Source organism: Arvicola amphibius, chromosome 9 (genome assembly GCF_903992535.2).
Source record: "Arvicola amphibius chromosome 9, mArvAmp1.2, whole genome shotgun sequence".
Lineage (NCBI taxonomy): Eukaryota > Metazoa > Chordata > Mammalia > Rodentia > Cricetidae > Arvicola > Arvicola amphibius.
The window spans coordinates 121234123-121245764 of record NC_052055.2 but is presented as its reverse complement, the minus strand read 5'-3'; the positions used below and the strand labels follow the sequence as shown (position 1 = coordinate 121245764).

General features: G+C 52.8%; 1 protein-coding gene across 2 annotated transcripts; it reads left to right on the top strand.

The window, feature by feature from the left end:
- Nucleotides 1–1592: 1592 nt before the first annotated feature.
- Nucleotides 1593–10679, top strand: Mapk13 (mitogen-activated protein kinase 13). Of its 2 annotated transcripts, XM_038343905.1 has the most exons (12): nt 1593–1756; nt 2210–2339; nt 3347–3405; nt 7438–7546; nt 7686–7715; nt 8115–8162; nt 8286–8400; nt 8482–8553; nt 9771–9850; nt 9987–10065; nt 10160–10336; nt 10511–10679. In XM_038343905.1, exons 1-12 carry the CDS (start codon nt 1638–1640, stop codon nt 10591–10593), a joined length of 1101 nt encoding a protein of 366 aa, XP_038199833.1. In that variant the 5' UTR covers nt 1593–1637; the 3' UTR covers nt 10594–10679. The 2 variants fall into 2 exon arrangements, with proteins under 2 accessions (XP_038199833.1, XP_041911643.1); XM_042055709.1 differs by lacking the exons at nt 1593–1756; nt 2210–2339; nt 3347–3405 and adding an exon at nt 7277–7324.
- Nucleotides 10680–11642: the final 963 nt, after the last annotated feature.

The following is an 11642-nucleotide window of genomic DNA, read 5'->3' as shown; positions in this document are numbered from 1 at the left end:
GGTCTGCACACAGCCTGATGGGATCTCCTGGAAGCCTCCCTGACAACGAAGCAAGCTGGCCCCCCTCCTTTCGCAGAGAAGCCAGGGAGGGTGGGACTTACCTATAGGCCTTGCACGAGCTCTTCTTCCAGAGCAGGTGTGACTCTATTTGAGAACAAAATCGCCCTGGAACCACAAAAGATAGTGCCATTCATTTGGCCTTAGAAACAAAAACTTATACTCAGAATTGGATATTCACTCTGAAGGCGGAGTCTATAAATTAGAGACCAGTCTGGTCCGCATAGAAAGTTCCGGTGTCTAAAGGCTACCTAGTGAGACTGTCTCAAAAACTGCCACCACCAATGACAAATAAACACACTCCCCCTGGACATTTGAATCTTTGTGGATACTGGGCTCTGTAGAACTAGCTGCTATTGACTCCTGGGTGTAAAACACCAGAACTTTAATATGAAGAACAATTTGATGCCTAGATTTTGTTTCAGAAAAAAATGGGGAAAGAGAAACAGATGCTGAGTCCTGGCCAGTGATGAACCTTAGGATCTGGGAGTCATCAATTATTTTTCTTAAAAAGAAAAGAAGTCACCAGACAATGGTGGCACACACCTTTAATCCCAGCACTCAGGAGGCAGAGTCAAACAGACCTCTGTGAGTTTGAAGCCAGCCTGGTCTACAGAGGGAATTCCAGTACAGCCAGGGCTACATAGAGAAACCCTGTCATGAAAAAACAAGAGAAAAAAATCTGGGTTCATAGGAACTCATTTAGAATCACACAAGTTTTAGGGTTCTTGTTTGTTGCTGTGTTTTCCCCACTTAGATTTTTTTTTTTTTTTTGAGACAGGGTTTCTCTGGAATTAAAAATGTTTGCCACCACATCCATTTCGGTATTTTTTTTAAACTATGTATATAATGACATAGGTGCTGAGAACCAAACTCAGATCCTCTTTAAGACTGTTACAGGCTTTTAAACCTTTCCATCTTCAAAGTTGTTTGAAGTCAGTGTTTCTTTATGTAACCTAGCTGGCCTCCAATTTACTTTGTCGCCAAGGATGACATTGTTTCCCAGCCTTCTTTCCTTCCTATCTCCCTCTTTTCCTCCCTCCTTCTTTCCTTTCATTTCTATTATCTCCCCACTCTTTCTCTCCCTTCCTTCTCTCCCTCCTTCCTCAAAGTCTTACCCCATCTGGCCTTGAACTCACTAAGCACTGAACTAGACTCATAGCAATCCTCCTGCCTCTGCCTCTCCTATGCATAGATTATAGATCTGAGCCACCATGCCTTGCATCTGTGGGGTTTTATTTCTCAAACTATCAGCACCGCCCCCCGCGCCATCCCCAGCTCTTCCTACAGGGCTGGAGGGATCCAGGCAGCCTCACAGGCACCCTTTCCTGCAGGGCACCCAGCACCTGCAGCAGGTGGCCGGTGGATCCTGGGGCCTCCGCCGGGGATGGGCGGAGTCCGGAGCGCGGGCGGAGGGGCGAGCCGGGGCGGGGACGCACCTGGGCGAGGCGGCAGGTGCGCCGCCCCACGGGGGAGGAGCGGGGCGCGGGGCGGGAGGGGACCGCGGCGGGACACCCGGGCCGGGAGCCCGCGGGCAGCCACCGCAGCCGCCGCTCAGGGCCGCCACCACGGGGTGCGGAATGAGCCTCACCCGGAAAAGGGGTTTCTACAAGCAGGACATCAACAAGACCGCCTGGGAGCTGCCCAAGACCTACCTGGAGCCGGCGCACGTCGGCAGCGGGGCCTACGGAGCTGTGTGGTGAGACCCGGGGACCCCATGAGGCAGAGGAGACGCGGGTCACCCCTTGGCAGCCTCCCCGCGCTCACCTGGCCGCATCCGGGCTCCTGTGGGTTGAGTCGCTGCCGAATCTGGTTCTCCAAGGCTGTAACTTTTCAAAGGGACCTCGGAGTTCGTGGGGCAGATCCCTGCAGTGGCAGTTGAGGCCCCAAGTGGGGAACTTGCCACATCCGCAGAGTAGGGACTCCCGGCCTGCTTTGAATCCTGTCAGCATGAATTGTTCCTGCCCCTATCTTGCTGCCCCTTTCCCTGTGCCCCCACCCCACCCTCGCGACGCAATACTCTGCTGGCAATTCCTGGTCTCCAACCAGCCTGGGGAAAACGGAGTCGGAGTGACCTAGGACAGGGAAGGAGGGATCCTGAGTCTGGGCTCTTTGTGCCGCCCCTCCCCCTCACCTGCCTGTGACCCCGCAGCTCGGCCATCGACAAGCGGACAGGGGAGAAGGTGGCCATCAAGAAGCTGAGCCGGCCCTTCCAGTCGGAGATCTTTGCCAAGCGCGCTTACCGCGAGCTCCTACTGCTGAAGCATATGCACCATGAAAACGTAGGATGGGGCAGGAGTGTAAATACGTTGGGGATCAGGGGGCAGGATGAGAGGCCCAGGAGTGGCCTGCCCGGGGTCCAGGGTGCAGGGTGCAGGAGAAAGAATCTTCCTTGCTCCACCCTGGCTTCTCAGGTCCTTAGCCCTAGAGAAGGTGCCAGGGCTTGCCCAACTCACTTCCAGAAAAAGCACTACCTTATCTCGTTTGTGAGGAGGAAGTAGACACAGGAGACCTTCGTGATTGGTTCTGTGAGAACCTCTAGTCCTGCTGAGCCTGGACACTTGAGCGACTGCTGACCCCATAGTGGGACTCCATGGCTGACAACAGACACTGAGTACTTAATGCATGCCAGGCACTTTATGTGAAGGCTGGCTAACTTATATAATTCCCAACACATACCGTCCGTGGCACAGATGAGGAAACTGAGGCACAGAAGGATTCCCGGGTTATTGGTTTATCAGTAGCAGAGCTGAGATTGGAGGTCAAGGCAGGCTGGTGCCTGGGCATTTGACCATTCTGTCTGGTGGGAACAGATGGGGACCCAGCTCTGGACTCAGAAGTCCAGACAGTGATTTCAGAGCCTTGTCCCCTGTGAGTCCTGAACCCTGTCAGCCAATGTCTCCCCAGTGAGGTGAGGTGGAAGGGGCTTGCCCCTGGCTCTGAACCAGCCCTGTCACAGGCAATGACAGACTGACAGACATGGCTGGAGACCCAAGGTCCAAGGCTGGAGCTGAGATCCAAGGTCCCAGTGCTTTTCATCCCTGCACACACATTGACCCCTCATGGTCTGTTAGTCGGAAGTAGGTTTGTTCACCCTGTACCCCAAATCTGAGAGCAATGGGCTGGCCACATTCTGACTTTCACCATTCTCTGCCTGGGCCCTCATGCTCTTTCTGTGCCAACCTGGGCTAGCGGAGGGTAACCTGGATGGTGGCCCTGGGTGGCTGAGGCCCAGGGAGTAGGAAGAGGGGTGGTGGCAATCTAGCCTCACTGGCGACCTTTTTCCCAGGTTATTGGGCTCCTGGATGTCTTCACTCCCGCCTCTTCCCTTCGAAACTTCCAGGATTTGTGAGTCGGGCTGCATGGGAGCTGGGGGATTGTCAGATCTTAATGGCGGCTTGGAAATATTCTGGGGGAGGGTGGCTTCCAGAGTTGGGTGGAAAGGGGGTTTTACGTGTCTTTGCTGTTACACTGAGGTCCTCTGGAAATGTACCTCAGCTCTGAGTGAAGGACTGTAGAGTACCTGGCCCCCAGAGCTATCTGCAGGGCTCCTACAGGTTCCACGAAGAGGACTGCTGGCCCTCCCAGGGTGTGCACTAACCTCCCCCCAGTTCCTGGGGGCCAGTGTGGCTTTGGACTTCATGATACCCAGAGTTTTCTCCTTATGGGAAGTGATCAGGTGTGAGTGGCAGCCGAAAGCAGTCTCCATCGATCTGCTTGGCTACCTTGGTGCCACAGAGGTCATGGGAGCGGTTTGGTGCCCTGTGCTGTGTTTAGAGAGAATCTCTCAGGTATCACAGGCATCACAGGTTGTCCCCATCCCATCCCATGGCTACCTAAGCAATCGAGGATGACGCTGAACGTGCGATCTTCCTGCCTCTGGTTCCTAAGTGCTCAGATTCCAAGCACTGAGGCTAGGAATTGAACTCAGAGCTTCGTGCATGCTAGGCTGGCACTCTACCAACTGAGCCACATCCCTAACCCACCAACTATGGAGGTTTTAGCCAGAATGTTGGGACAGTCTGTCACATTTGGGGGATATGACCAGCAGCGATGAGAAAGGGGCGGGGAGGAGGGAGAGACAGTGGTGTTGAGGACCTCAGCTTTGATCGACCTTACAGTGTGGGATACAGAGGGCAGATCTGAGACCCACTCAGTCTGTCCTGACAGGAGCCGTTGCATCTGTTGAGACATGGTAGCTGAGGGAGGTTGGTGCAGGTGATTGGGAGTCCCAGTTCAGGAACCCGAGGTAGAACAGACAAACCTGGAGCGAAAGATGACGAACTCCACCTTGGGTCCTGCATTCATACAGAGCCTGTGAAAATGTAGGAGAGGAGAGAATGTGTGTAGACCAGGCTAGCATCATCTCCATGGGTGATAGCTGAAGCCCAGGGATAGCTCATGGCAAAATGGGATACAAGGATGCTGATCCAGAGTCCTGGCAGTCAAGCGTTGATGCTTAGCAAAAGGACACACAGGGGGAAAAAGGAGTCTCTGTGGTTTTTCGTTGTTGTTGGTGGTGGTGTTTTGAGACAGTTTCTTTGTGTGATAGTCCTGGCCATCCTGGAACTCCCTTTGTAAACCAGGCTGGCCTTGGATTCATTGAGGTCCACTTGCCTCTACCTCCCAAGTGCTGGGATTAAAGGCGTGCGCCACCACCGCCTGCCTGGTGGGTCTTTGTGTTTGAGAGGTGGTCATTGGCAACTTTGATGCCAGCAGTTTAGGACAGGAGCAGAAAGCATAGTAAGAGAGACCGTATATGAAGGCAGTGAAGAAGGTGAACTCTTCTTCAAGATTGGAGAAGGAAGAGAGGCTTAAAGATTTATTTAAAATTGTGTGTGTGTGTGTGTGTGTGCACGCACGCGCGCCTGCACACATGCATGAGTGAAGGTGCCCATGAAATTACAGGCAGTTGCAAGTTGCCTTATAAGGATGTTAGGAATTGAACTTGGGTCATCTAGGAAGAGCTCTTTGTGTAGCTTTGGAGCCTGTCCTGGAACTAGCTCTGTTGACCAGGTTGGCCTCGAACTCACAGAGCTCTGCCTGCCTCTTCCTCCCAAGTGCTGGGATTAAAGTTGTGCGCCACCACTGCCCAGCTGCAGCAAGTGCTCTTAACTGCTGAGTGACCCCCTCCAGCCCTCAGCAACAGCTTACAGAAGCAAGGTGCCAGGCAAAGGTGTATATGTGTAATCTCAGCACTCAGGAGGCAGGTGGAGCCCTGTGAGTTCCAGGTCAACCTTTTCTACATATTCAGTTCCAGGCCAGACAGGGCTACATAATGAGACCCTGTCTCAAAAATAAAATAAAAGAAAATGTGTGTGTGTGTGTGTGTGTGTGTGTGTGTGTGTGTGTTGAAACATGATTAATAAAAACTGAGACAGATATTGGGGTTCAACCTGAAGATCAGAAAAGCAAAGCAGCCAGCCACTGATTCTTACCTCAACCTCAGTCTGAAAATGGTGATCCTGCCTCCAGGAATCTCGGAATGAGACTGAGCCTGAGAGCTGTCTTTCCCGTTTTATAATTCTCTCTAGTTCTGGGATTAAGGGCGTGCACCACTACTGCATGGTTTCTATGGCAAACTAGTGTGGCTACTGGGATTAAAGGTGTGCGTCATTGCTGCCTGGTCAGTGTGGCTGTTTTACTTTTCTGATCCTCAGGCAAGCTTTACTTATTAAAATACAAATGAGAAGCCACTACAGCGTTCGTTCACTTTAGGGGGCTGGGGCTGTAGCTCAGTGGGCAGAGTGCTTGCCTAGAATGCATGGCCCTGTTTATCCCTAGCCCTGAATAAATTGGGGATGGTGGTATATGCCAGTAATGCCAACGTTGGAGGGACGAAGGCGGGAGGATGAAAAGTTCAAAGTCATCCTCAGCCTCATAGTGAACTGGAGATGAGTCTGGATACACGAGATCCCGTCTCAAGAAGGAAATTTATATATATATATAAATTTTATGTAGTTATAGATATAATGGTGTGTGTGTATTGTACACACACCTTTTATAATCTATTGCTTTCTGTCCTGAACTTGCCGTGACCACCTTGAGTCACAGTTCCGGGTTGCTGACATTAACCTGTTTCAAAATCCCGCTTGAGTCCTTAATAGCACTGGCCCCTCCTTCCTCTGCCTGCTGAAGATTATTTCCTGTTTCCTTCCTGGAAAGGCAGACATTTGTAGTTTGCGGAACCTGCTGAGCTGGGCGTGACCCTCCTACCAGAGAAACCTTTGGATGGAAGCAGAAGGAAATGCTGGCAGATGCTGCTGGCTCACAGCTGGCCTGCTCGGGGGCGTGGAGGAGGACAGAGCCAGGGTACCTTTGAGGAGTGTGAACACAGCCATCTGGTGTTACTGAGTATGCTCCAGGGCTGGTGTTCACCCTGAGCTCTGCCCACCAGGCTGCTGTGGCGGGGATGCAGGGAGCTCAGTCTGGGTTCTCCTGGTTATTCATGTATCTTCTTTATTTTGTGTGGATGTGTTCATGTGTATGGAGCCGCATATGTGTGTACAGGTATGTGTGTGGCCAGAGGTCACAGGTCAACTTTTAATGTTGTTGCTCAGGCACTGTCTACCCTGCTTTCTCGTTTTTCCTTATGATTGTTTGTAGTGCTGTGAGCACACATGTGTGCCTGTGAGCTCGTGAGCACCCATGCTCCTGCATGAGTTTATGTGCACCACATGCGTGCAGTGCCCATAGCGGCCAGAAGAGAGCATCAGATCCTCTGGAACTGGAGTTACAGACAGTTGTGAGCCTCCTGATGTGGATGCTGGGAACTGAACCTGGGTCCTCTGCAAGACCAGCAAGTGCTCTTGACCGCCAAGCCATCTCTTCAGTCCCCTCCCTTGATTTTTGAGGAAGGGTCTCTCACCGGCCTGACAACTAAGTGAGGCTGATTGGCTAATGAGCCCCAGGCATCCTCCTGTCTCCCAGCACTAGATCACAACTGAACCCCATCACACCCAGCTTTTGTATGTGGGTGTTGAGCTCAGGTAAGCAAGCTCTGTGTCACCTGATGCAGCTTTCCCATCCTGTTTTCCATTGTCATCATTGTTTGTGGTCATTTCCTTCCCAAGTGCTGGGATTAAAGGCTGCGCCACCACCACCTGGCCGATTGTTGTTTTTCTGAGACAAGGTCATGTTTCCCAGCCTGCCCTGGGCTCCACCGTGTAGCACAGGCTGGACTTTAACAACCTCCCACTTCAGCTCTGCCAACGTTGGGATTACAGGCATGGACTCTCACACCTGACTCTCTTCTGCCTTCTTGCTGGTATTGATTGTCTCTCAGGCTCTTGCTGTGCCCCACTTCTGCCGCTCCAGGGACACAGCTGGGCCTGTGGGAGGCTGGCAGGCAACTGTGCTAACAAGCCTCCTGCTTTCCAGCTACCTGGTGATGCCCTTCATGCAGACAGACCTGCAGAAGATTATGGGGACGGAGCTCAGCGAGGACAAGGTCCAGTACTTGGTATACCAGATGCTCAAAGGGCTGAAGGTCAGTGTGGCCTGCACGGTGGCCAAGGGCTGCGCAGTGTTGAGACCCAGCACGCTGTGGTGGGAAGGAAGAGGGTCGGATACTGGATGCTGGCATGCTAGCTGGTGCCTTCACTGTTCCTTCTCTCTCTTCCTTTCAGTACATCCACTCAGCTGGTGTCGTCCACAGGGTGAGTGCCTCCTCTATCGAGGTCCTCGGGGTAGGAACTGGGTGCTCTGGCAGCCAGTGACAATGGCTGTGGCTGTTTCGGCCTTGAGAAGGTGAATGTGGTAGAATGCGGATGGGGAGACACTTTGGGGAGTGGCTGCCCACTGAGCCCTGTGCTGGCACTTCAGGCTCTAAAGACAGGGACGTGGTGGAAAAGGATGCAGAGTCCAATGTCATCATACACATGAGGAGACAGGCCTGGAGGGGAAATGAAGTGGCCCAGCTGCTGTTGCAGTGGACTGTGTGTATGTGTGCGTGCATGTGCGTGCATGTGTGTGTGTACGCGTGTGCACGTGACAGATCTGAGACCACGTGCTGGTTCTGCTCCAGCCTGACCCTCCCTCTCTGTCCTCCCTCCCAGGACCTGAAGCCAGGCAACCTGGCAGTGAACGAAGACTGTGAGCTGAAGGTGAAGGGTCACAGCAGGTCCCCCGCGGATGGGGAGGTGGACGGAATTCTGGGTGAAGTGGGTTTTGTCCCTCGGAACCCCTCTCCTCAGCCAGCTCGTTTCCCTGTGTCCCTTGAGCCATAGATCCTGGACTTTGGGCTGGCGCGCCATGCAGACCCTGAGATGACTGGCTACGTGGTGACCCGCTGGTACCGGGCCCCTGAGGTGATTCTCAGCTGGATGCATTACAACCAGACAGGTCAGTGGTCAGTTGCCCTGAGTGGCCCTGGTGACCTGCTCTAGAGATCATCAGATGGTCACACCCCCTCCTTCCTTGCAGTGGATATCTGGTCTGTTGGCTGCATCATGGCGGAAATGCTGACGGGAAAGACCCTATTCAAGGGGAAGGACTGTATCCTTTGCCAGAGCAGATGATGTCCCTGAGGGGACCCGCTCCCCCAGCAATGATAATTAAATGTGTCTCGGTGAGGTAGCGGGACAAGCTCCCTCAAGAATTATTTATTTTTCAGACAGGATCTCGCTATGTAGCTCTGGCTGCCCTAGAACTTGCTATGTAGTTCAAGATGGCCTTGAACTCACAGAGATCCGCCTGCTTCTGCCTCCCGAGTGCTGGGATTAAAGGCTCGCGCCACCACATCTGACTTATTTTGTTTTTCATTTTGAAACAGGGTCTTCTATGTCTCAGGTCCTCAAACTCATTATGTAGCCAGAGATGACCTTGTTCTGCTCCTCTTCCTGCCACCTCCCAAGTGCTAGGGTCACAGATGTTTGTCACCATGCTGGGGGTGGAACCCAGGGTTCCATGCATGCTAGGCAAGCCGTCTTCTGAAGCCCAGCCCCTAGAATGGTTTTAAAGATTTAATTTTTTTATTAATTAATTTATTTATGTGCATCGGTGTTTTGCCTGTGTCTGTGTGAGGGTGTTGGATCCTCTAGAACTGGAGCTATAGACAGTTGTGAGCTGCCATGTGGGTTCTGGGAATTGAATCTAGTTCCTCTGGAAGAACAGCTAGTGCTCTTAAACACTGAACCATCTCTCCAGTTCCTTAAAGATTTAATTTTATGTGTGTGTATATGTGTCTGTGTAAGTATATGCTGTGTGTGTGCAGGTACCCTGAGGAAGCCAGAAGAGGGCGCTAGATCCCCTGGAGCTGGAGTTACAGGTTGGCTGTAAGGCACTTGGCATGGGTTCTGGGAACTAAACCTGGGTCCTCTGGAAAAGCAGGAACCAGCTCCTTAGAATGGTTTGAAAATGCAGATAATCAAATGATAAAAATGAGTCCTTTCTGCCTCCATCTCTGGTAGGAAATCTCTCAATAGCAGATGGGGTTTCCTCATGGGCAGTCCCTTGTAAAAAGACTGCCCACCCAGCTCAGAATGAAAAGGATTTAGTGGGAGGAGTCTCAGAAAGACACACCCTGGGCAGCCTTCTCCTGGGCTTTGGGGAAACCCTCTAGAGGCCTACTCCAACTGTCCCCAAAACCGGCCATGGTTAGATGGGGCTGGAGCCAGGAGCCTCTGCCAAGCTGGCTAGAGCAGGACTGGGAGTGGGGAGGGCAGGCTCAGGGCTCCGCAGAGATCAAGGCTGTTCCTTAACTGACTGCCAAGACCTGGACCAGCTGACCCAGATCCTGAAAGTCACCGGGGTACCAGGAGCTGAGTTTGTGCAGAAGTTGAAGGACAAGGCGGTGAGTGGCACCTTCCGTGTGGTCCCTCTGCCCTGGCCGACCCTCTCGTCCTCACCTTAGACTCCCACAGCCCTTCAGCCATTCTTTCTCCCCTTGGGCCAGAGCCTAAAGAATTCTATGCTTTTCTGTTTTCCAGGCCAAATCCTACATCCAGTCCCTACCCCAGAGCCCCAAGAAGGATTTCACCCAGCTCTTCCCACGGGCCAGCCCCCAAGGTGAGTCCTGGCCCCCATCCTAGAGTGCTTGCCGCCCATCCCAGCAGCCTCCTAGTCCAGGCCAGGCACAATGCTCACGGTCACGTCCCTGCAGCTGCGGACCTGCTGGACAAGATGCTGGAACTGGATGTGGACAAGCGTCTGACAGCTGCTCAGGCGCTCGCGCACCCCTTCTTCGAACCCTTCCGGGACCCCGAGGAGGAGACAGAGGCCCAGCAGCCGTTTGACGATGCCTTGGAACACGAGAAGCTCACTGTGGATGAATGGAAACGTAAGAAATGGGCCCATCCTCCCTCCACCCGCCCTCCTTGTGGGCCTAATTGGAACACGTGTCCTCGCACAGCCATCTCCAGTAGAGTTTTCCCTTTGCCTGGGCTCTCTCTGGAGGGTACACTCCCTCCACACCCCCAACCCCACACACACCTGCAGCACTCGCTTCCCACAGAACACATCTACAAAGAGGTTTTGAACTTCAGTCCCATCGCCCGGAAGGACTCTCGGCGGCGGAGTGGCATGAAGCTGCAGTGATCGCTTAGCCTGACCACAGCAGAGCCTGAGGGCTGTGACAGGACCACACTCTACCTCAGGACCAATATCTTTTGACACGACTTCTGTCTCAGGGCTTATGGGAATGGAGCCTCCTGAGCAGACGGAAGTGTCTTCCAATGGCCTAGGGATCAGGCCTTGAGGAAGCAGAATTCCAACCTGCTGGGTGGGGGTGAGGGTGGGGAGCTGTGATGGGCAGGAGGCTGTATTAAAACTCATGTGGGCAAAAGCCTGATGCGGGGTTCTTCCCTTCCTGGAGGGACTTGATGGCTTGTGAGCCAGGCAGAAGACTTCAACAGTCATGGGTAGGGTCTGCTTCTAGGGTAGGATAGGGCTTAAAGCAAAAGAGATGTCTGCCCTCACATTTCTGGAGGTCAGAAGCGTAAGACCAGGGTGCCAGGAGGGCTGTGCTCCCTCAAAGGCTGTAGAAAACAATCCTTCCTTTCATCTCTCCTTCTCTCCCTCCCTCCCTTCCTTCTTTCCTTTTATCTCTACTGGCTAAAGTACCAAAGTCATCCTCAATATTTCTTACACACACACACACACACACACACACACACACACACACATTTAGGACTGGTCACATGTAGTCCAGGAAAGACTCAAGTCCTCCCCTCCCCCTTTTTGAGACAGAGTTTCACCATGTAGACCAGGATGGCCTGAAACTCAGAGATCCACCTGCCTCTGATTCCCAAGTGCTGGGATTAAAGGCCTGCGCCACCACCACCTCACCCTTTAGCTCAGGCTAGGCTTGAACACTTGGCGTTCTTCCTACCTCAGCTTCCCAGGTACTGGGATTCTTACCTTGTGGTGTCTTCCCTTCAATCTTTGTACACAGCCTTCCACAGGCAGATCTGTAGCACGGCTTCTAATTGTTCTTAATGATAAAAACTCAGAGTCACAGCACTCGGGAGGCAGAGGCAGGCGGATCTCTGAGTTCGAGGCCAGCCTGGTCTACAAGAGCTAGTTCCAGGACAGGCTCTAGAAACTACAGGGAAACCCTGTCTCGAAAAACCAAAAAAAAAAAAAAA

Bases quoted from the DNA above. Each gene is read 5' to 3' on its own strand.
- Mapk13 (XM_038343905.1), top strand. From the start codon at position 1,638: ATGAGCCTCACCCGGAAAAGGGGTTTCTACAAGCAGGACATCAACAAG. The intron at 7,547-7,685 runs GTCAGTGTGGCC...TCTTCCTTTCAG, and splicing joins AGATGCTCAAAGGGCTGAAG to TACATCCACTCAGCTGGTGT. The intron at 10,337-10,510 runs GTAAGAAATGGG...CGCTTCCCACAG, and splicing joins CACTGTGGATGAATGGAAAC to AACACATCTACAAAGAGGTT.